This window comes from Tursiops truncatus, chromosome 21, assembly GCF_011762595.2.
Source record: "Tursiops truncatus isolate mTurTru1 chromosome 21, mTurTru1.mat.Y, whole genome shotgun sequence".
NCBI lineage: Eukaryota > Metazoa > Chordata > Mammalia > Artiodactyla > Delphinidae > Tursiops > Tursiops truncatus.
In genome coordinates, this window is record NC_047054.1 from 17,400,051 (window position 1) to 17,425,555 (window position 25,505).

The following is a 25,505-nucleotide window of genomic DNA, read 5'->3' on the forward strand; positions in this document are numbered from 1 at the left end:
CCGGTCAGCCCGTCAGTAAATCTTCACCGAGTGCCTGCTCTGTGCCAGCTTGACCCATAGGGTCCTGGCCATAAATGAGACCAGCCACCTTCCTGTGCGGCTCACGTCCTCTGCCTCACTCCAGAGGATCTTCTCTGTCGTGGATACTAAATCTCGAATGTTTCAATTAATCCTGCTCAGAAGCCTTCAGCGGCTCTTTACTGCCGCAGATAAAGTTAGAACTTCTTAATCGAGCTTGTGTGTAGAGGACCCTCATAATTTCTAGCCTCGTTTCTTGCTGCTGCCGCCAGGCTTGAACCTTCCGCTGTGCTCGCACTGGTTGACTCAGCTGATACCCACCTGCTTCTTCGGTGGCCACCGATACCCTACCTCTTCCCTCTCTCATCGCTTCATCTGGGATGCCCTCCCCCTTTCTCTCCATGCTCCCTGGTTATTAAAGCCCATCTTAAATCCTCCTTCCATCATGAAACGTTACCCCTGAGGCCCTAGGCCGCGTGGGGCTGTTCCAGATTCTAGCTACTGCCACCGCCTCCACCAGGCTCTCAGCTCCTGCCCAGTCCTGGTGGGTATGATCTGTCGTTATTTGGTGTTGTGTGCTCGCACTTCCATACTCGATGATAAGCTTGTGGTGGCTGGGACGACTTCTTATTCACGTTTTTATTCCATTCAGTGCCTGGCACACAGTAGGCGTTCGTTAAGTGTTTGTTGAGAATGAGTGAATTTTTTGGTTTCACTTATGAGTTTTTTTGCACCCAAAGATGCTGAGATGATCAAATAGCAGAGTGACCTTGGATTAGAAAACAGGGCACTTTTTCCAGTACCACTTTCAGTTGTCCGTTGTGTTCTTTAAGCATAGGTTGAAACTGGAATGCAGTTACCTCCGTTGTTTTATCTGTTTGAGAATTTTTTTTTTTAATTAGACTTTCTGTGTTGAGATAATTGTAGATTCACATGCAGTTGTAGGAAATAATACAGAAGGATGCCTTGTACATTTTACCCACTTTCCCCCAGTGGTAGCATCTTGCAAAGCTGTGTACAGTATTGCAACCAGGATATTGACATTGATAAAATCCACCAATCTTGTTCCGTTTTTCCCAGTTTTACTGTAGTCGTGTGTGTGTGTGTATGTGTGTGTGTGTGTTTAGTCTATAAAGTCTTATCACATACGTATGTTTGTATATTCAGTACCACAGTCAAGATAGAGAACAATTACATCACCACAAATAACCACTAATCTGTTCTCCACCTCTATAAGCTTGTCATTTCAAGCACGTTCTGTAATTGAAAACATACAGTATGTGACCTTTTGAGGTTGTTTTTTTTCCCACTATTTGAGAACTTTTAGGGGCCGAAATGAACAGCTTTTTCTTTGCCTGTGAAATGGAGTTCTCAGCCTAAGGGACAGGGCACCTAACTAGACTTAGTGTTTTATTTATATAAGAGATACTCCATCTGAATGAATACACCTATAGGTCCAAGATAGCTTCTGAATTTTTTATTAATTATGAAACTGTATTTTCTGCTTTGAAGGGTCAGCTAGTGCCCCATTATCCTGACAGGGCCTGTGAAATACGTGGAAACCTTGAGAAAGTACACTTTGGATGGTAGATTAAATATTGCCACCTTCTGTTCATTATGAGAAGTACCGTTGACTTTGAAGAGGCCATCTTGTGTGGCTCCTTTGCTTTTAAAGAAGACCATCGATAAATTCTCCTAGGTCATAGGTCATCAACTACTAAAAAATGTGAACATAGGGTCCTAATTATAGATTAAAGTAATAATAGTGTTTTGGTTTTTATTCACTGCCCTGTTTAAAAAGAGTATGGTATGTGGTGAGAAGGCTTAACTTGAATTATTCAAGATACAGAATAAACATAAGGTTCATGTAACATAAAGATACTTGCACGTATCCTGTTAACCATTTTATTTATGAAGCTTGTAAAGAATAAGCCAGCAACTTTGGAAAATAATTATACAAACCAGTGATATTTTTATAATAGTATGTTTCAAAAGAACAATGTCTATAGGTAATTTTAGAAAAATTTTCCTCTTAAAATACTTTTAAAATTTAAAGCATGAACATCAGTTGTCTTAAAAATAACACTATTTTTATATTTTTTTCTTTATTGAGACCAAACCCTTTCTCCTTCTCATAGCATGCCTGGGAGAAAGGGGATGATCTTTTCGTAAATGGGAAACAGGGTAGTGGGGCGCACCCCAGCTGATGTCACGTGAGCTGAATCACGGAGCAGGAAAGTGAGGGGCCTGCCATATGTTTTTTTTCTGTTATTTAAATTACAAACCCACTGTATCTGGTTTGTAACAAAGCCTGGAGGAGCGTCTGGAGTAGTATTGGCAGCCGCTCCCCACACGTGCCGCCTCTGTCTGTCTGCTGCAACAGCTGCGAAATTGGTGTAGACTTCCATTCATTTCTGTTCTGTTTACCCCAGCATGCATAAATGTAAATGCATGTCAGTAGGTCGGCTTGTTTTACAAAAAATGGGATAATTGTATGAATATTATTCTGGAGCTTACTCTTTTCACTTCACATGTCATGGCCCAGTATCTCCTCTCTTCTCCCCTCCCTCCCCACCCCTCTTTTTTTTCTTTCCCTCCTCCCTCCCTCTCCCCGCAATATCTAGACATCTGTATATCTGTCTGTCTCTATCTCTGTGTCTCTACTTGAGCCTATTAGAAGTCCAGGGTATGAATATACCATAATTCATCCAATCATGGCCCTATGGAGATATTCATAGGTTTTCCGGTTTTTTTACTCAACTGTTATTTAAAAAAAAAAAAAGATTGCAGTAAACATCCTTGGACGTCTGTCTTTATGTGCTGGTATTTTAATAGTGTCAGATTCTCACACATAGGAAATCTGGGTCAAAAAATACGTGTGCTTTTAACTTGGCTTCTTAAACTTAGATTTTTGAAAAGTATGAATATCCCCCGAGTGCTGCATCGTGGTCCTAAAAACGGATATATTTTTGGTAGTGAGTTCTCTGCCTGGGCTAGCCCGCCTGCCCTTTGTGGGCAGAGGAAGAGAATGGTCAGTGAATATTGATGTCTAGGATGTGATGGCCCGCTTAGCTGAACAGCAAGAATGGAGTATTCACAATAATACATTCATTCTAGAAATCTGTGTATTTCTCAGCTAAGGCAGGACTTGTCCCCTTCTTGATTTTAGTTACACAGGAATAAGGCAGAAGTTTGCATATCATAAATTTCTTCTTCAAAGTTCATCACCATTTAACCCAGTTTGCACTAGGAACTGTGACTTTTTATAGATGAAATTATGACAATGAATGTGATAGAAAAAAATCCTCTCTGGAGATTTAAATAGGGTGGCCAGAGGACATGTCTTGCCCTCTCTCTGTTTTGTTCAACGTTTCCTGCTCAAAGTTGAACTGGGTACCTGAGGGATTCTTGTAGGCAAATTAGAATGACGTAACTATTCCTATACGTTGATGTGTTTGTTGGCATTCGAATACTGGAAGATATAATACTTTAACTTACAGAGCTTTATGTTGCCAACTGTATCTGCAGATATTCTTCTGCCAACCTAAGGCTGTCATGTTTGGTATTAAATTGGGGCGACTTGGCTCTGTACAGAATCCCACATTGGATTTGGCAGGGAACGTCTCCAAAAGGGCTTATCTCTAGGATGCTTCCAGCTCAGAAAATGTTGCCACATCGACAAACTGATGTTGTTGAACGTAAGCTCAGCACGAGTGTCTGTAGCTACCTAGCCCAGCGCGGTGTTCCCGGGATTTAAAGCATGTTTCTGCACATCATGTTGAATGTTCTTATGGATATTAGCCGTGAAGTGTTGTGATTGTTTCATGAATATCACTGGTGACTGTTCTGTTTTGCTGCCCACTGCAGCTTAATGCGATGGCAAATCGTGCTGCAGGGAAAGGCTATGAGAACGAAGACAATTATTCCAATATCAAGTTTCAGTTTATCGGGATAGAGAACATCCATGTCATGAGGAACAGTCTGCAAAAAATGCTGGAAGGTAAACCATTTCCTTATGCACAGCATTTAAAAAATGCAGTTAAATGTTTTAATGCCAAGACGGAATAAGATGGTCTGTTGATATGAAAACTGTGCTTTACTTCGATGTTGTTTGCAAGGGTGGGATCAGTTGGGAAGAATATCAAAATGCAGGGACTCTTTAAACATGTAACAGCTTTTCTCTTCTTTTTTGGTGTCATCGTGGAGTGGTTTTGTCACGTGGTATTAGCTGCTGGGCTCTCTCCGGTGGTAGCTAACACCTAAGATAGAAGTGCACGGGGATATTTTTTCTTTCTCTCTCATAATAGTAGTTCGACCCATATTCAAGACCATTGGGAGATAAAGCAGTCCTACGTCGAAACCGCCAGCTGTTCACGTGTGGACATGAGGCCCATAAACTGAATCCGAGCGGCTGAATGGCCATTAGAAGGATGCTGGGGGGTCCTGGTTCTCCCTTCCATCAGCAGCACTGCTGCAGCGCGCTCCCTCCACCCACCCCACCCAGCGAGCACCACGAGACGCGTACACCCAGGCTTCTGTACTCACAGGGAGAGCAAGTCGTAAAGCTGGGTTATGCAACGTAGAGGAATTATTCATGTGGCCACACCAGCCGTAATCTAATTACCAGAAATCACATATTCCAAGCAAAACCAGCCTCGTTTACTGCTTATGCTCTTGCGATTGCCAAGGCCCAAGGAGGAGTCTGTTGTTATCTCCACCACTTCTCCCTCTTGTGGGAACGGAAGAGAAAGAGGATGCATAACCCAGGGCTTTGTGCCTCTGGACCAGGGGAGGCTGTAAATGCTGGGCTCGCACTTCTGGGAGGAAGCCCTGGGGAGGCGGCGCTGTGTGCCAGGGAAGTGGGCAGTCCGGTCTGAACCGGAAATGCGGGGTCTGTAGTGAAGAGGGACAAAGTGCCGAATTCCCTTTTTCTCGGGATGCACGTTTGCTCTCAGTAACCAGTGCTTAATCAGAGCAGGATGTAGTGAGAAGCTAGCGGTGGGGCTGGAGGAACTTGAGTGTCACAGACAAGCCTGATTGCCATTCTCCTTCCTGGATTCCCGGGGTCATCTCAGTCATTATGAGACTTTGAACACGTCATGTACCTTCTTTGGGGCTCTGTTACCTGCTGTAAATGGAGAGGATTGGACTCATAATTTCTGTGGACCCATCCAGCCCTGACAGTCTGTGAGTCCACACTTTGATGCCCCTGATTGCAAATAGTTTAAAATTGAGGGTTTGAATGGTTAGACGAAACCTCTTCCTGCATTTAAAAATAAATAAATAAATAAATAAATAAATAAATAAATAAATAAATAAATAAATAAATAAATAACGGCCCCCAGAGCTGTCTATCTCCATCTTACCTCCACGTGAAATTTGCCATGTCTCAGCGGACAGGAGGATGCCTGGGGCATTGAACTTCGTAAACTTTGGGAGATTATCATGGGTGGTGTGGCTCTCCCTGCTATAAGCTGTGCTTTTTAGACATTGAAAAACTGGACTAGCTTGGTACTGTAACTGAACGGGTAGTCTAGTTTTAGTGTGAAGAGTGTTCGATATCAGAATCATTAAAACATTTGCATGCTTTATAGTTTTCATTTAGTAATTTCATAAGCTGACTTTTGAGAATATGTATTTTCTTCTGTGCAGAAGGTGGCTCCCAGGAGTGCTTGGAACATGGCGATTTGGCTTTTGTTTTAAAATTAGCATTTACTTGGTTTCTTATTAGGAACCATGTCTCCTGCCCTCATACCTTTGGTCTGACTCGCTATTTCTGAAGGACCAGCAAATGGACCGCGTTCCAGAGGGAGGGCAGCCTGTGTTTCATAAGGGATTGTGGTTCTTCTGCATCACTTTTTCAGCCCTGTGACAGTGCAATAAGCAAGGACAACTTTCTGGATGCCTTTCAGGGGACTTGACCAATGTTTGACTATCTGTTTTTGCCAAGTAAATTATAAACTGCTCGTGGAAGCTCAGCTGATGAACTGATGCAATCAGACCCACCTTTTGAGGCTTTTATCCTTCAAACAGCTGTCTTGGCATCAAAGAGATCGGAAGGTTTGTACCGCTGGTCACTTGGTAGGAAGTGGAATAATGCATTCCCTTCATGATTATTATTTTTTTTTCAAAATTCCTCTTATCAGGGATATTGATATTATCAGGAGAGATTCTGAATAACAGAAATGAAAAATTGTTCGCATTCTGGCCCGAAATAGCCCTGTCTGTGAGCAACAGCTGCAGGGTATTTCATCAGAAACTGAAATCTAGGACCAAGTTCACATCCGGTGTAGGTCCTTTTATGGGGCTGATTGATTGCATGTTAACTTTGGTTTCTAAGTTCTAACCAAACTATTTTGTGGTATTCACACCTCCCAGCGAGATAATAATGAAGTCTTTCAGTTATGTAGCAATTGTGTGATTTATTAAGTGCTTTCCACAGAGCCTTTCCTCTTGATCATGTCAATAATGGTTTTTCCCTCAAATAATAAAAGGATGCCCTATATTTTCTTTCTTTTGTTGTTGTTGAAACAGGCGGTAGAAGAACCTGGAAAAGGCTCTTTCCGTGGCTGAGGAAATTGTTATCAGATGTGGAAATAAAAGCCTCCCAGGGCATCCTTGATTTGGGGGGAGGAAATCAGTGAGAGGGAGGGAGAGAGGGGCACATGGAATTACCTCACATCCGGGCTTTGAGATTGAGCCGCACTGCCGTGCCTCTTCGTAAATAAATACCTGTTTTCAAGGTAGGCGGGTGTTTATGGGAAAGACATGATGGCAGTGACACCTTCCTGTTTTTCAGTCAACCTGCTCCACCTTTTGTATGTTGCCCAGAAAATTGACCTTTCTCCCCACCACTAGTTTTGGCGCGCCTGGATTCTACATGAATCTTAGATTAATATTGTTGGCCACAGTGTAGTTCTGTATAACTGACCCCTTATTCATTGACTTGTGCATTTCACTAAAAACAGAGCACCTGCTACGTGCCAGACTTCCTCAGTATTTTTACTTAAATGATTCACGAATGGGCAGACCTTGAAGATATCGCAGGTTCGGTTCCAGACCACCTCAGTAAAATGAATATGGCTATAAAGTGAGTCGCACGGATTTTTTGGTTTCCCGGTGCATGTGAAAGCTATGTTTACCCCATCCTGTAGTCTATTCAGTGTGCAACAGCATTATGTCTAAAAAAGCACTGTACGTACCTTAATTTAAAAATATTTGATTGCTTAAAAGATGTAACCATCATCTGAGCTTTCAGAGAGTTGTATTCTTTTCACTGGTGGAGGGTTTGAAATATTTCGAGAATTACCAAAATGTGGTACAGAGGTATGAAGTGAGCAAATGTTGTTGGGAAAATGGTGCCGATAGACTTGCTCGATGCAGGGTTGCCACAGACCTTTAACCTATAAAACACACAGTATCTGTGAAGTACAGTAAAATGAGGTCTGCCTGTATTTGATTTCACAGCAATAGTGTGCTGTACGTAATATTATCTGCACTTTATAGATGAAGAAAGTGTCTCAGTGAAGTTAGGCAACTCAATCTAATTCTTTAAAGAAAAATAAGTTGAAACAAACAGAAAAACATTTAAACTTGCTCTGGTAGTTAAAACCTCAAAGTACCATTTTTCACTTAAAAATTTTTTTAATTTAAATAAGATTAAATTTAAATATTTAAATTCAAATACATTAAAATATTCAATACTGAAAAGAATATGGTAAAACTAGTACTTTAAATATTTTTAGTATCATTGAAATTGGCAAGAGGTACCTAATATATTTTGTTCTGAGATACATATTTTTACCAGATTAATTCCCCTTAGGGACTAATCCAAAATATGGTTTAAAAAAAAGACATATAATGCCTGTTTTGATAGAAGTGTTTTATTTATAATAATAGAATTTTGGAAGCCTCAGGAATGTTCAACAATAGTTGACTGACTAAACACTCTACCTTTTGATACAAAATTTTGCATCCATTAAAAATGATAAATGTGAAAAATATATTACTAACATGGGAGAACGTGTATAATCTAAGTGAAAAATTCAGGTTGTAAAATTGTATACATACTCTGATTCACTATACAGTAAACCATATTTATGAAGAATTTCCAGAATGATAATTGGATTAGAATGAGAGGACGATGGGTGAATTTTTTCTTTTTCCTTCTTTATTTACAAAATTGTCTATGGTTGGTACGTTACATGGAACATAAACAATACACACTTAGCAGGTCACAGTTTCTGAGGGTCACGAGTCTGGGCATTTCTCATGTGTCAATGGGAAGCCAGGATCCCTCTGCCTAGGATCTTACAAGGCTGCAGTCAAGGTGCTAGCCGGACTGTGTCCTCATCTGGACACCTGGATGGGGCAGAATCTGCTTCCAGGCTGATTCAGGTTATTGGTTGCATTCAACAGAGGGCCCTGAGCGCTGTCAGCTGGCGGTCACCCTTAGGTCCTAGAGTTCTCTGCCATGTTGGACCTCCACATAAGCTGTTCACAACATGACAGGTTATTCTTCAAGACCAGTAGGAGCGCCTATCTCCAGTTACAAAGTCTGGTGTATTACATTTTTAATTAAAAAGTTTTTAAAGACATACCCTTCTTGGTATCATATAACAAAGGAAGAATTGAGCCTAGTACTTTCCATCATTTTACCATGCTCCTCGTTGATTTGTGGTCCTTTTATTAGGCTCACAGATAACCACCCACATGGTAATGATGATATAACATTTATGGGTGATTATTATGTACTGGACACTGTTAATTTTTTTAATATACTTATTTATTTTTTGGCTGCGTTGGGTCTTCGTTGCTGTGCGCGGGCTTTCTCTAGTTGCGGCGAGCGGGGGCTACTCTTTGTTGCGGTGCACAGGCTTCTCATTGCAGTGGCTTCTCTTGTTGCGGAGCACGGGCTCTAGGCGCACGGGCTTCAGTAGTTGTGGCATGTGGGCTCAGTAGTTGTGGCTCATGGGCCGTAGAGCACAGGCTCAGTAGTTGTGGCGCACGGGCTTAGTTGCTCTGTGGCATGTGGGATCTTCCCGGGCCAGGGCTTGAATCCATGTGCCCTGCATAGGCAGGTGGATTCTTAACCACTGCGCCACCAGGGAAGTCCCAGACACCATACTCTTAACCACTTTGCTTTACAGTCTCTCTAGGTGGTGGCTTGGGTAGAAAGTGCCCTGGCCTAAGTGTCTGAAGATCTGGGTTTGGGTTCTTGCCTTAGTCTCTTAGTAAACATGAACAAACTTCATTTCCTGTATTTGTAAAACAGTGTAAGCAATATATCATTGCTGTCTAGCTCACAGATTTGTTCACAAAGATTCCTTGCAAACTGTAAAGTGCTTTCCAGTATAAGGTGCATTATGCTTTTTCTTGGGAAGCAGTACAGTAGTTTAAAATAAGTACTGCGTAAAATGGATAAGCGAATGGACTGTAGATTAATTCAGGCAGCTCGGTGGGTATTTGATAGGTCCCCTGCTTTCTTATGGGTGACTTTCCTTAATTTTTTTATTCAAGAGACATGGAGTAAGCACAATTACAGAGGCATGGAAGTGCTTGCCTCGTGATACGGTCTGTGCCCACTCAGCACAAGTTCACCAAAAATAATTTAATAAACCCCATGCCAGGCCTGGTGGGTGTTTTCTCAGCAAGTTGTCTGACAGAGATACAAACCTCAGCCTGACAGCCGATCAGATGGGAGCAGGTCCAGAGCACAGGAACAAAGGCCCGCTGCCCATTCAGCAGTTTGGACAATACTACAGTGAAGGGCTGTTTGTAAGATTCAACTAGAAAGATTGGAATCTTTTTAGCAGGCCCCAAGAGGTAACCACTTCTATCGTTTCCCCTAGAATTGGGAACAGTGATGATGGCGAAAGTTCTGTGGTAAAGTCAGGAGGCCCCAGAGATATGTGACCTGTGCTTGTGTGTGAAGGTTGTGAGGCCCGATTGTTCAGAACCTTTGTTAGGTGTAGAAGGGACAGGTAAAAGCAGAGAACTTCGAGTGTGTCATGGGAGGCACCACAGCCGTGGGTGCTGTGCTCGTGTGACGACTCCCTGCTCTGGCGTCCCTGCCCGGTGCTCTCGGGTGCACCAAGGTCTAGAAGGGGACGGTCCCTAACACACCTGGCTCCGAGTTTCCCACGAAGTATTTTTCTCTGCTCAGAGGTAAGGTTGTAACTCTCAGTCCCAGGGTCCTTTTTATTTGATTCTTTCTTCCTCACCTCATTACTTTATGTGGCGATGGCTAAGTAAGCCTGGAAGAAATGGAAGAGTTCAACCCTTTATAGTCACATTTAAGTTTTTCATTTCAAAGAGTATTTCCTGTAACATGGCCTACAAGTTTATGCTATGAGGTTCTACCAGCTATGAGCTAATGAAAAGCTATAAAGGCTGATCTTTTTTCAGTTCTCGATCTTCTGACTTTCCCCATTATTAATTTCCTGAGATTACTAACCTATTAGACGAGACAGCCAATAAGACCTGGCTGAAAATCTGGTCACTGTCCCTCAAAATTTAGCACGTGGCATGGGTTTCCACACAGAAAACCTACTTTCCCATTAAAGTGAACTGGAGAGCTCCACCTAGCGGTAAGATTTTTTAATAAGTGTTCTACTAGAGCAACAGGTCTCTTTGTCAGGCTCCACTAGTTATCAATTCATGGTCACTTGGAAGAAAGAAATGCATCAGGAGTGTGTACCTGGCTCTCTCTTTGTTGTAAGAGGATGTAAAATGTGGCTGGATGGTGTCGCCCGATCTAGACTGAGATCTAATGCTCTAAGCACTGAGGCAGAGAGGAAAGAGCGTGAGCTTTGGGGCGTATGTGTTGTGGCCAGGACTCCAGCTGTTATTTGCTGGCCGAGTAACCATGGATGACTTAGTAAACTCTTTTTTTTTTTTTTGGTTCGTGGGCCTCTCACTGTTGTGGCCTCTCCCATTGCGGAGCACAGGCTCCGGACGCAAAGGCTCAGCGGCCATGGCTCACAGGCCCAGCCGCCCCGCGGCATGTGGGATCTTCCCGGACCGGGGCACGAACCCCTGTCCCCTGCATCGTTAGGCGGACTCCCAGCCACTGCGCCACCAGGGAAGCCCGACTTAGTAAACTCTTTAAGCCACACTGGCTAATCTGAAAATTGGGAGTAAATATATGCTGCATGGTAGATAATGGATGTAGAGGAAGTCACTGGGAGCTACATAGTTATTTTAGACAGTCATCTGTACATCAGACAGTTCTTGAGAGTTTTCTATACACTGGGCATTGCATAGAAAAAGGCTTTATTTATTAATACAAAGTGACGTTACTGATCTTGATATAGGGCAGAAAATTCTGGCGGGAAGAGAAGATGATGCTTTCTCATAAGTGATCTTCCTGAGGGCTGTCCTTGGGTAGATCAGATGGTTGAATGTTTTAATTGGATGTCAAAGCCAAAGACCTCATCTCTGGGTGATTTTAGCAAAGGAGAGGACAAGAGAAAACAAAGATTTAATGGGAGAAGAATGGCTGTTTTTTATTCTCATTGTGCTGTATCTTGATGTTCCTTGGGACAATTCAAAGATCAAAAAATTTCACCCTCAGAATTGTTGTTTTCATTTTATTAATCATGACAGCTAGTTTTTGGATAACTAGGACATTTACAAAAGGAGCACTTATAGAAGAACGTGTCTCCCATAAAACTAAAGATAGACGTGACTCATATTAGCCACAGGGTGAGCAGTTTTCCCATAAGGCTGCAGGGGGGATGGGGCAATTCAGTATCTGCTTGCCAGTGACAGTGTGGCCTCAGATTCGATGGGTGCATTGGTCCTGCAGCTTTGCTCAGCCGGTGTGACGAGCGTGGAATGCTTTTCCACCAGTTACGTCCCCAGCCACGTGTACTGCTTATTTCACCACTTGTTATTTGCTGGCAACATCTTAATCTCACATGATTCTCGGCCTTCTCTCCAGCATTTGCCACTAATATCTTACATCCACCCCGACGTCACAGGCTCTCAGCACCCCTTCCTTCTCGCAGACTAGACTTCTATTTTCATCTGCCTTACGTTTCCTATTTAGACTTGCTCATTCCTTAAGCCCTGTCTTTGGTTGAGTTCCTGTTCACTGAGAGAAAATGACCAACTCCCAAGCCTTCTATATGGTAAATGTAACATAAATGGGCATATATATTTTAAAATTTATTTGTGGCAAATTGTGTCTTTAGACACAAAACTCATATGCAAAGCTAATAAATGCTAGTAGGGCATTCTTTTGTGAACCAGCTGCTTGATTTTCTTTAGGTCAATGGTAATCAGTATTACTGGAAAGTGTGTGTGTATACATGCATTTACACACACATACATGCTTATTAGTAGCTCGACACAGACACATACTCACGCCCATGTGAGTTTGCATATAGTTACGTATGCTGCTAATGCAAGCAGTGCTAGCACAGGTGTACAGAATTTAGGCTGGATCGCAACTTACCATTTGATATGAGCATCGACTTCTTTAGAGGACGACAAGGCTATTCAAAAATGGCTTTCATGGCATTGTTAATTGTGTGGAGATTCCAGAAAATAGCATCACAAACAAAGCTGGAATCTTATTGGTGTCCAGTAATATACAGAGAAGCTAATATACAGATCTCTCCAATTAATGTAAAGGCCTCTATAAAGAGGGTCCATGTCAGTTGGCGGGGGCGGGGGAGGAGAGTGGCACTGACATTAATAGACTGAGGACACTTCACTGCAGAGTTTATTCTGTCACCAGGGTGGGCTCTAAGTAAAAAAGGGAGACTACAGGGCAGGCTTTACCAAACACTTCTGTTGTACAGGCCATAATTAAGTCCTCTTTGAATGGTATCACCTGCTGGGATGTTCAGTTGAGGGAGATTACCATCATTTTGCTAGTTCTTTGAAGGCCGTTTCATTGGGCTTGGGTTTTTGACTCCAAGATGGGAAGGAGACAAACATGAGGAGAGCTCAGGTATGTGTCTGGCTGGCAAGTAAGGGAGGGCCATGTACCTTCCAACCTTAGATCTTAGACACAAGAAAGACCAATCCCACAGGGTTCAGATGGAGACTTTGCACCCTCACTGATCCCCACGCAGTCACTGTGTAGGAAGAAATGAGCTTGGTATAGGAAATAGCTAAGGAAGATCGTGGGAGGTTAATTTTCTTCCAAATAAATTTCCTATTTCCTCAGGTGCCGTAATTATCGATCTTTTTTTAAGTGTTGTTTTTATGTGTTTGTGGGATATAGTTGCCCTGTTATGTAAAACAAATGTCACTAGACCCAGGCATTAAACTCCAGGTTAGTATAATAAGTCTGGTTCTCTGTGATCTGTGGCTGACGCCTGTGAGGTCAGCTGAAATGAACTTTGTTCAAAATGGTTTGTAAATATTGGTTCAGCTTTGGCAACAAGGGTGAACCGATCAGTATTTCTGCCTTATCCTGAGTTTATCCAAACAAACCCACCAGTTTTATATTTAAAAATCCAGGTGCTAATTCTTGGAGTCTCAGATGTACCCCCATCTGTCCATGTGTATTAATCACCTGTGGGCTGATTGCTCTTAACAGTGGCCACTCAGCATGTGAGGGGAAACACTCAGCCGTTACCTTGCGTGAAACCTCGGGAGGCTATTTTATTCAATGTACCCAGTTATGATGTTCCTGAAAGCAGATGTGTTAAACAAGGAGCCATCCTCCGTGTGGAAGGAGGGGAGCTGACCTGGGAGAGATGCGGCAGCTGGTCCCCTGGGCCGTGAGCCAGTGAAGAGGGTGGCCTGGGCATCCTCTCTACAGCACCTTTTAGGGCCTTGTTCTGTGAGCTGGCCGGTCCCCTCTTGCCACTGGCACAGGCTACCTCCCAGTTAGCTGGAGAGCCTGGCGTCTGTATTTTTAAACTCGCTGTCATTTCCACACCTGGTGAGAAGAGAAGGCAAAAGGGGTCATTTGTCCTTGGACTGAGCTTCTGAGCTTGGATGCCAAAATATCCCTCTAGCTCCCTGGACTTTTTGAAATGAAGGAGGATGCCAGCGAGCCCTGAGCCCGATCATGACCACCAGAAATTTGGGCTAGTTCAGTGGGAAAAAAAAAATCACAAAAAACTGTTTGCAAGTCGGTATTATCTGCGGAAGATTTAAAGGACTCAGTGGGTCCAGAGACTCTACGTGGTGGAATGTGTGTATTTTAGGATTAAGTTGAACGGTCTGGGTCACGGCCGGGGTTGGACAGAAAGACCAAACAGCAGGCGCCCGCGGGAGAGGCCGCAGCACAGAGGGTGCGGGGATTGCGTCATGTGCGCTGCACGGCGGGCCTGGGCAGCCCTGCGGCCAGCCCGTCCCCGTCCGCCTCCCCGAGGACAGAGCCACGCCGGCCCAGTTTCTCACCAGGGCTGGCATTTTTCAGTTGCAGCAGATTCAGCGTCTGTCTTCACACTGAGTACATACACCGCGAGGTCACGGGAAGAGTTTCCCAGGGGCGCCCTGGCTGGATGGCTTTATGGCACTGACTTCCGCAAGTGCTCCTTCCTAAAACTGCCTCGCCTGCCTTAGAGATGCTCCTCCGTCCAGGTGTGAACCAGCCGTCCTTTCCCACCTCCCGTAACGAACTGTCCTTTTGCCACCTTACAGACGGCGAACACACCTTCAGTCTTATTATGGGGCGTTATTCTAGGGTGCCTGAGAGGGTACATAGTTTTTTTTGTTTTTTTGTTTTTCAGTGTTCATAAAGTTTTTTTGTTTTTTTCCTACATCTTTATTGGAGTATAATTGCTTTACAATGGTGTGTTAGTTTCTGCTTTATAACAAAGTGAATCAGTTATACATATGCATATGTTCCCATATCTCTTCCCTCTTGCGTCTCCCTCCCTCCCACCCTCCCTATCCCACCCCTCCAGGCGGTCACAAAGCACCGAGCTGATCTCCCTGTGCTATGGGTACATAGTTTTAAAAATCAGTGGAGGGGCACACGTGCAAAAACGTTTGAAGACTGCACATCAGGTTAATCTTCCTGGAACAATCTAAATCGCTGCTGGTGGGGAGCCAGTAGCACTGTGACCTCAAAGGGACAGTGTCCTGAACCAGGGCAATGCTGGAGAGAACTCAGTTCTCCAGCTGGGCTTCCAGCTCAGGGCAAGCTTTTGGAAGGAAGAGGTTGGACTCTTGCCTGAACATATTCATAATACGGTTTTTTCTTAAGAAGGGCCTTAAAAGCTGGGAATCTCGGTATTTTCTTCCTCACTGCTGCCGTCTGTGACTCAGAATTTAACTACTTGTGCTTTTTTTGTGTGGCTCTTATGTTGCGGGAAATACGACTGAACCCTCTGTTATCTGGCATATCTGAGGGAAGGGCATCTGATAAATTAAACGTTGTTAACTGTTTTTAAGTATTGCAAATGTGCGATGCTTTCATAGACTTAAAGTTGAATCTGGGAGTCTAGAGTTGGAAGGGCACTTAGATATAATTTAGTACACCTTCCCCGTTTTAAATGTGAACAGATCAAGGCCCAAACTAACACTTTAAACAAACAGAATCTATGGAACATTAGTTAATTTTCATTGATTAATTTATAAGATTCCTCAAAAGGGCTTTATAGGTATGAACCCCATGAACTTTGGAATGTCATATTTGTGATATGGAGTCAGAACGCTGAGCCCTAAAGTTTTTTCATGCTTAACTAAAAGATAAGCTCTCGAGATGAAATTGTTTGTGATAATATTATAGAAGTGTTTACACAGCTGCCTTAGTTTTGTAAAATATAGGTATCATTGGAATCCTGGATTATCTTCATTTTCGACCAAAGGGAAAGCCCCTAACCTGATGCTCTAGAAGCAATCGGAAGTGCAGGGCCTCATGTTTAAGTTCACACGCTTTGCTCCCTTTGGGTAGGGTTGTTGGTAGCAGGAGTTCGATCACTTCCATTTAAGACTTCTAGGACAGCTCTGTTTTGTATTTTTACAGCAGTCTGCAAGTGCGGTGCTGGGATGATGGAGTTCTAGTTGGGAAAGTGCTGGAGTTCGTTATAGGCGTCTTTTCCTCCAGGGCACTCTTACTCAAGTGCTTCCTGGTGGCACATTCTGACTATCTTTGCTGGAAGAATAAATAAATCTCTTATTTTTACTATGGTAACATTCAATGATTTTCATTTATTGGAGTTTAAACTTTACTAATATAATACTCCTAAACAGATGCAGTGTTCCCTGTGACCAAAGAAGATAGAAAAGCCTTTCCTTGGAACTGTTCAGTAGAATGAGTAAGCTTGGGCGTCTATCTTGACTCAAGTCTTCCAGAAAGTACTGCAGTGAAGGAATCATTAACGAACTGCCTGCAAATATGATCAAATGTAAAATGAGAGATTTTCTGTATTTTGTTTCTGTAACACGATTTATCTTGCAGTGTGTGAACTTAAATCTCCCTCCATGAGTGATTTTCTTTGGGGACTGGAGAACTCTGGCTGGTTGAGGCATATTAAGGCCATCATGGATGCAGGAATCTTCATTGCAAAGGTATGCGAATGCAGAGAACAGAAATTATGGGGCAGAGCAGCCAGTGTACTCTGACTTCGGAATGGAGATCTTGTTGACTCGTGTGAGCTCCTCTGTACTAAACTGGGTGATACCAAATGGGGAGCTGGCTTTGCAGACCTCCATGAAGTTTGCCCTCTGAAGATGGGATTTTGTGAAAGAGAGGATGGTGTTCAGTTGACAGTGTATCATCAAGGCGATCAAGTGGTAAAATACTTTCAGAATGGTCTCTCTTCAGTTAGGCTTGGTCCTGGGTGGAGGAAAGAATTTTCTATAGGAGGGTACATCCAAATGTGAGTCACCTGAGTGACCGAGGCCTGAAGCTTCCATCTTAGCAAACAGCTCCCCCTTTTCAGTGATGGCAGAAGCAAGTCATGTTCCTGAACCTGGCAGGTAGATTCTGTTCTGCCAGGGGAAGATTTTGCTGCAACTTTCACATAAGCTGCTTTTGAATGCATTGTCTATTTTGTTGTTCAGTGCGTTTTTTTTTTAAAAATAAATTCCCCTCAGATTTATACCTAAAGACAACCATATCTTTTCTGATGACATGGTATGCCTCCCTTTATTAGATAATTCATTTATTTAACAAATATTTATTCAGTGCTGGGCACTTTCACTTGGCTCTTATCCTTTTATCTCTAATTTCATAGTTTTACAATTTATGATTTTTGTCTTTTCCTTTTTGAAAATGATTGCAGCCAGCAGCAGCTCCAGAATTTCATTTGGAAAGGCTTAAGGTGAAAACCCGGCAGGGAGGAAGAGGGTTGAAGGTGGGCTAGGAGACGTTCATACAGGAAGCCTGCTTGTATATGGTACAGAAGCCGGGCTCGTGGCTCCTGGACATAAGGGAAGGGAAGTGACGCTTCAGTTACCGGCACCAAACCTCTCCTTGGCTCCGCCCTAACTACACGGGGGCGTGAACACTCAATAAATGAAGGAACAGGTTTTGGTATTGATTTTTCGCCTGTAAATCTTTTTTTGATTCTTTCTGCGAGTACAAAGCCAAAGCTAATTCTGATGATGTTTCCTGTTGATAGCCATCCTTTGCCCATCCTGTTTTTCAGGCAGTTTCAGAGGAAGGGGCAAGTGTGCTTGTTCATTGTTCTGATGGCTGGGACAGGACTGCTCAGGTGTGCTCGGTGGCCAGCCTCCTGCTGGACCCTCACTACCGGACTCTGAAGGGCTTCATGGTGAGTGTGGCCGCTTGGCCACTGTCCAACGCACGCAGTGCCTGGACAGAATGGACCTCTCTTCTGACAACTATTGGCAACTTTTCCCCCTCCTCCTCAACATTATTTTTCTCTTAGATCAGCATGATTAATTAAAGGGGAAAAGGTGAAATAGGCTCGGAATAAGAAGGTGAATTTCTGGGATTTTGGAACCAATTCAAATCAATGCTATTATAAATATAAAATATCTACTTAGCAGTTTGTAAAATAGTTTTATACCTCATTTGTATGAATATATTTCAAGTTTGATATATATTCTCAAGTTTGAGGTGACATGACTATAAAACAGAAAACACTTTCCAGAAAAAATATTTGGAGAAAAACCTTTCTATAGGAAAAAGTGATTTCACTTACTGCTTTTATATTTTAAATTGTCCTTCACAACTCTGGATATCCAGAGAATATTGAAAACTTTACAATGTTTTTGCATTCCTTACTGAAATTCTGGGTACATCCTCTCCTAGACTTTGCACCTTTTAGATGTGCATCAAAGCTTGACATGTTGCTTCCAACTGCAGAATATTTGTGTTAGTTGTCTGGAAGGGTGAAGCTTTGGCTAAGCCAGAACCAAAATCTTAAAGTGACTGCAGGGACTTCCTAGCGGCTGGGAGATTACTGGTTCCTGCCTCTTGAACCATGATTTGGTAGAAAGTGCTTCAGAGGATCCTGAATCCATGCTTGGGATCCTTTGTCGAGTATTATCAGCTGACACCCTGGGGACAAGAGAGAAGTGGCAGGTTTCCACTCTTGGGCTTTTTCTTTCCTTTTGTTTTGAATGCGTCAGAGAACTTCCTATCGCCTGTGACAGCACTGAGACTTCAGGGTGACATTCCTGCTTCAGACCCCTCCCCTGGACTGAGGTTAGGGGCTGGAGTCCTTCATTTATGTCTGGAGAGTGGGGAGGCTGAGTCACACACCACCGGGCAGTTTGTCAAGGCCAAACTTCAACCAATCCTTACTTTTTTTTAACGGAAAAGCTCTGGCTGCTTTAGAGCATTGGTGATATTGATGGTACTATCCTATAGTATTTGATTAAAAAGTTTTTTGTTTTTTTAATCCAGACAGTTTGAGAGTATAAACTCATGTTACCCCTAACTCCAAAGCAGGGCTGAAACTTCTAATATGTTCCAGGCCCTCATCATTCTAGAATTCTTCTAAAGTATACTGAAGATCACTGGAAAACATCCCTAATTGTTTCTTGTAAAACGGTTAGTATTTGCTATTATATTGACAAGCAGCATTGCCTGTTGGTTGAGAGTTGGGCTAGATGGGCTGTGGTGGTTTCTGGAGCTCGGTTACAAGGTGGCATCCACCACTTGCCAGTAGCGTGATCTTTGGTGAGTATTTAACCTCTCTTTCAGTTTCCCCCTCTCTAAAATGAGAGTGATGATACCTACCCCACAATGAAATGAGATCATACATGAAGCAATATGAACAGTGCTCACCGAAAGCACTCTGTGGGTGGTGGCATTACATCTTCATATGTCCACTCTTGTTTTTCCTATGGAAGGCTTTCAACTTTGCCCTCTGACATGCATCTGTATAGGGGTGGACAGTGAGTGTTTGTTCATGTGCAGGTTACGGAGGAGGGTGACTTCCGCTCCAAGAACCTCTGAATTCAGAATCCTTCAGAATTATTGGTGCTGGTCTCTTATTTTCCTTCATTTGCTTCTCTCCATGATATTTATATTCTATCTTGTGTAGGTATTAATTGAAAAGGACTGGATTTCCTTTGGTCATAAGTTTAATCACAGGTAAGAAATATTTTAAAATCTGTTGTAGTGAATGTTTAGGATAAAAGAGATAATCTGTTTCTGAAGTTCTCAATTGAGTGGGGGAAAATACCCTTGTTTTCAGAGTTTCCTTGTGTACCTTATTCAGGAAGTTAAAATTTTGTTGAATATGTGTATCACAGATAAAGTTCTAACTCGAGAGCGGTTGGTATTTACTGAGCAAAACTAACTAATATTAAGTTCTTCCAGAAGAGACAGAAGCTTGTTCATTAATCGACCTAGAAAGGATGGACTCTCCCTTCCTTCCACACACATTTGATTTACTAAATTATTACATTTTTGAAGTGCAGAGATTCATTTTAAGCTGCACGTTGTGAAATGCCTGTGGAACAGTTTTTCTTTGATCTTCCACAAGGGGAGTTAAATTGGGCTTATCCTGCGGCATTTGTGTCCCAGACGTCTCTGGAGAGCTAATGTAGGACAGCGGCCCAGGCTTTGAGCCCAACAGATCCAGCCTCAAATCCAGGCTGTGGCATTTACTGTGTGGCCTTGGGCATCTGTCCTCTCTGAGCATTCGCCTCCCGTCTATGTAAAGGGGAGACCCTCCCTAATCCACGGGGTTATAGCAAGGCTTTTAAAACTGTATATGTGAATAGCCCAGCTCCTTGCCCACTAGCCCATCTACTGGGCTTTAAATAAACAGAAGCTACTGGCCTTATTTGGTTAGTGTGGATGGTAATGTCTGACTGGTGTTCTGGTGTCTCTGATCCCTGAATGTTACGTGTTGTAGCTGGTATGGTCTCGTCTTTTAGAGGTAAAATTTAAATTTAGGCAGTATGCTGATAATAATTTAGAGATTTTGATATACATTTTTGATTGTTTGAATGTTTTCCTAAAATAAATTCTCTATTTATGGAGCTGCCCATATTTATTTTTGTAAGTTTTTGCATTTAGCATTAGTTGAGCATTTATTATGTGGTTTTCTGGAATTCTATTTTTATAATTAATTATCTTTCCCGGAAAGCAGTGATTCGATTTTACAAATGAGAAAATTAAAGCCCCCAAACAATTAAGTAACCTTACGATCAATTGTTATTTTCAATTTTGGGGGTTCCACCGACTGTCTGATAGGCACTTAGGATCTCTGAGGTAGAGGATCTGTGGCAGTAAGAATATAGAAATGGCTAATGTGTGTCTTGTGAGGAAAGAACATACTGGGCAACCCCTTTTTAAAGCGACCAAAGGTGAGTGGGACTAAACCTTTTGAGAGGTTTCCAGGCAGTTTCTAATGTTTCCACCCTGGAAAAAACTACTAAACCGATCCTTGCTCATTCCTACTCCTCAAGCTGATTATCCATGTCTGAGAAGATGAGGTTCTATATTGTTATTCTGTATTTCATGGTACCCAAATCACCCTTTTGGATTCTTTCTGAAATTCACATAATAGTGTAAAGGACGAGGCAGTCTTCGTTTAAAAATCAATACAAACATGAGGGAGGAGATTCCTGATGTACTCTTGAGAACAGTGATACGAGAGATATAAAGGTATATGGGAATCTGGTCACGTGGAAATAAATTGACAAGTTTTAACACTGGTCTAGAAATGGAAATATCCCTAGAAACTTGGGGAACCCGTTTTTTTAAAGCTGTCTCTCTTCCTCTTTTCTTCCCAACAAAACCATGCAAAAACGAAAAACTCTGAAGTTGCTTAGGCGTTTCTTCCCATTCTCCCCCCAGTCACTAATTAAAGTGGAAGATTTATTTCAGAAGCTCTGATGTACTTCGCACGCTTGAATGAAAGGTTGCTCTCTCCATAGAAAGACTCCTTGAATGCACTAACACTTTTCTTTTGTAATTATAACGTCAACATGTCCCTTATCTGCCCAGACCTTCACTACAAAGTTTCTTTTGACATTAGAATTTAAAAAGTTATGTTTTTCCACTTCTTCTGCATTCCAGGTTTATAAGATAAGATGTTTAGGAACTAGGGTTGCTTCTATGATTGTTTTTGCATTTATAGCTTTCGAGTTAAAAAAAACAAAAAAACCCCCAAAAACCTTGCCGTAACGTCTCATACTTTGTTTTTACAGATATGGCAACCTAGATGGTGATCCCAAAGAAATCTCTCCAGTTATTGACCAGTTCATTGAGTGCGTCTGGCAGTTAATGGAACAATTTCCCTGTGCCTTTGAGTTTAATGAGAGGTTTTTGATTCATATTCAACACCACATCTATTCCTGCCAGTTTGGAAACTTCCTGTGTAACAGCCAGAAGGAGAGACAAGAACTCAAGTAAGTGTTTCAGTGTTTAATTTTTATCGAAAGAGTTTGTGACTGAGAATTTCAGATGGCCTTCCACAGTTTTGAAGACTGTTTTACCCACACATCTATACTGACAGAGTAAAGTTATTTTCTTTTTCCTGACGTCACTTTAACAGTTTAATGCCATCAGCTGACAAAGATAGGTACAAGTCCATTTTGCCCAGTTCCTGCCTAGTGTCCACAGACAGGTAGGTAGACTTCACGTACTGATAATGGAAAGGAAGCTTCTTGGAGTCAGAGAAAGCAATTTTTGCATTTAAAAGGAAAGAGACATCTTTGGCGGATATACTGTCATAAGAATTGCAAGTACAGTAGTCCCCCTTATCCATGGTTTCGATTTCCATAATTTCAGTTATCCAAGGTCAACTGTGGTCTGAAAATATTAAATGGAAAATTCCAGAAAAAAACGATTCATAAGTTTTAAATTGTGAGCCATTCTGAGTAGCACAACGAAATCTTGTGCTGCCCCTCTCCATCCTGCCTGGGACCGCCTGTTACTTACTTAGCTGTCTCGGTTATCTGATTGACTGTCGAGGTTAACACAATGCTTGTGTTCAAGTAACCCCTATCTTACTTAATAATGGCCCCAAAGTTCAAGAGTAGTGATGCTGGCATTTTGGATGTTCTTATTATGCCTAATTTATAAATGAAACTGTATCATAGGTGTGTATGTATAGGAAAACACAGTATACACAGGGTTCAGTACTGTCCACAGTTTCAGGCATCCACTGGGGGTCTTGGAACATATATCTCATGGATAAAGGTTGACTACTGTATAACAACTGGGAAAGTAAATTAGAAACTCAGGTCACTCTCTTATTCAAATTAAAACTGGATTGCTTTTTATTGAGAGGGAAAAAGTAGATGAATGTGGACGTTTTATAAAGTCAAAAACTTAACACAAAGTGACTTAAGAGCTGCAAATCAAAGAACATTTTTGAAATTTTTATAAAATAAAATGACTTTAAGTGTGGTATATATAATATCGGATTTAATTTTGGAAATGATCAGTTCAAATAAGACTCTACTAGTTTATAGAGCCTGAATGGAAAGAAAATGACTTTTTCCAGTAGGTACTAGTTTGTTTTCTCTAAGGAACTTTAATTCCAATAAATCGTAATGATTTAAAAGTAGCAGAGTACATCCTTTAAGCTCACCTGTTTTCCTAGGTAGTTTTGTGATTAGTTGGGCCAGATTAGCAAAAGGGACAAATGTCATAGGAATTCAGTGAGGATTAAATGAGAGAAAATATGTGCAGCATTTAAATAGTACCTGGCAAATAATAAAAATCCAACGACTATTTGGGGAAAAATTCCAAAAAATTTCTTGTGGTTTTATTTTACACTCAGAGGCATCAAGCATCTTGCTGAGGCCAGTACGGATAGCAGAGGAGTCGAGACTGTTACAGAGCTCTCCTGCTGTACCATGAAGACACAGGTTGCAAATTTCCCTGCTAGAGAACAGGGACACCTGATGTTCAGATAACAGTTTTTGATCCCTTTCCAGCTTTAATATTACATGTCTACTATTTGTAAGAATGAAGATAAGCTATATTCAGGCTTATTTTCTTTTTAACAGAATTCAAGAAAGAACATACTCTTTATGGGCTCACCTGTGGAAGAATCGGGGTGACTACCTGAACCCTCTATTTAGAGATGATCCCAGTCAGACCCAGGGAACCCTCCATCTCCCCACGACGCCGTGCAACTTCATGTACAAGTATGTAAACCTCTAGGACCTTAACAAGTATGGCTATGAACTTAGATTCTGGCACTTTTTACCATTTGGAAGTTGAAGTGTATGAGCTTCAAGGCTTTTTTGGATGCAAACACACTGAAGGAAGATGCTTAAATATCTCATCTGGCATTTTTGCCAGTGTCTCCTCTTCTCTCTCTTTTCCCCCCTAAATGGGGAATTCTCTTTAGAAGTCAATGTTTTGTAGTAATGATATCCTAAAAATGTAAGTTCCAGTCTATTTAAAAGTGAAGGAGGGAGGGAGGGAGGGAGAGAGGACCTTAGAAGTTAAATGTGGAATCACAGGTTTAGGTAGTGATCATGACACAGCTTACCTTCAGGAATACTGTGGCTTTGGTTCCTGACCACTGCGAGAGAGTGAATACCACAATAACGAGTCACATCAGTTTTTTAGTTTCCCAGTGCATATAAAAGTTATGTTTACACTATACGGTAGTCTATTAAGTGTGCAACAGCATTACGTCTAAAAAACAATGTAACCATGTTATATACCTTAATTTAAAAACACTTTATTGCTAAAAAATGCTAACCATCATCTGAGCCTTCAGTGAGTAGTAGTAACATCAAAGATCACTGACCACCATAGTAAAGAAAATAATACTGAAAAGTCTTGAAATATTCTGAGAATTACCCAGATGTGACACAGAGACACAAAATGAGCAAATGCTGTTAGAGAAATTGTGCTGATAGACTTGCTTGGCACAAGGTTGCCACAACCTCCAATTTGTAAAAAAAACGCCATCTCCACAAAGCACAGTAAAGCAAAGTGCACCTGTATTCTCATTTGCATTTCAGTATGCTTTACTGTGTAGGATAAAAAAGGGAGGATTTATTGCAAATGTAAATTTTTGGTGGTTGTGATAAAAACAAGCGAAAACCCTCAAATTTAAAAGACTCCCTTTGTGGCTGAAAGATTCTGCATGTTAATACAAACACTCATTTTCAAGTTGACTTCCAAACTAAGAGCCATTTTCTTAAGCCCAAAAAAGAAAGAAAATGTAACATGTACTACCTTCAGTCTGTTTTAGAAAAATATGTTATGTGCCTACTAATTCAGTACCATCTGTACAAGTAGACTTCATGAATTTATTCTCCCTGAAAGAAGTCTACTGATTCAAGAAAATGAAAATATCAACATGAAGTTATCGTCTTAGTAAAGTGGCTTTTTTGAGCCTGTGCTTTGCATTTGGTTATTATTAGGACGGTGGGACTGTGGGTTGAAAGATTCCTTAGAAGACTCGAGGATGTGGATATACAGATTGTGACCTGGTGTTTCATGAAGCACTGCTGTCCTCTCTAGATTTTGGAGTGGAATGTATAACCGCTTTGAAAAGGGACTGCAGCCCCGACAGTCGGTCACAGATTACCTTATGGCTGTGAAGGAGGAAACCCAGCAGCTGGAGGAAGAACTCGAGGCCCTAGAAGAAGTAAGACACACTTGCTCTTGTTAACCGTATTTTGTGACGATCACTGCTCTGGGAAAGCCTCTCATGACTCAGGATGTGTGAAATGTAGCAACAGAGCCATTTCACATTTTTAGCTGGTGGGTAACAGGAAACACAGCCCCCAAAGGTGAGCACTTACCTATAGGCACTTGATACGTTTCAGACATCTGGCTTGGCTCGCTTCCTTGGTTTGCTTCGGGGATGATGAAAATATTAGGGAACTAGATGGTAGTGAATGGTTGTGTACCCTTGTGAATATACTAAAAACCACTGAACCGTACACTTTAAGAGGGTGAGCTACTTATATCTTAATTAAAAAAATTAGATAATGAACACCTCACTCCTAATTTTAAAAAAATGTATTTTGAGTTCACAGGATGAAAATCATTATGTAAAACCAGATAGATACAGAAAGAAGGATGCCAGGTGCTCTACCTATGCTACGTTTTCTGCATTTTATAGAAAACCTGTGCTAAGGCAGTGCCATCCTTACATTAGAGA

General features: G+C 41.8%; 1 protein-coding gene across 2 annotated transcripts in view; it reads left to right on the top strand.

Annotated features, from left to right (window-relative positions):
* MTMR7 (myotubularin related protein 7) overlaps window positions 1–25,505 on the top strand; it is a 112,330-nt gene that overhangs the window by 68,261 nt on the left and 18,564 nt on the right. For both annotated transcript variants that reach the window (XR_012329037.1, XM_073798743.1), the window contains exons 7-13: window positions 3,886–4,018; window positions 16,394–16,503; window positions 17,586–17,711; window positions 19,455–19,504; window positions 21,574–21,774; window positions 23,383–23,523; window positions 24,860–24,986. Coding sequence is in view for 1 of the 2 variants with exons in the window: in XM_073798743.1 (XP_073654844.1) it covers window positions 3,886–4,018; window positions 16,394–16,503; window positions 17,586–17,711; window positions 19,455–19,504; window positions 21,574–21,774; window positions 23,383–23,523; window positions 24,860–24,986 (888 nt within the window). In the remaining variant the exon portion in view is untranslated. The remainder of the gene's footprint in view (window positions 1–3,885; window positions 4,019–16,393; window positions 16,504–17,585; window positions 17,712–19,454; window positions 19,505–21,573; window positions 21,775–23,382; window positions 23,524–24,859; window positions 24,987–25,505) is intronic.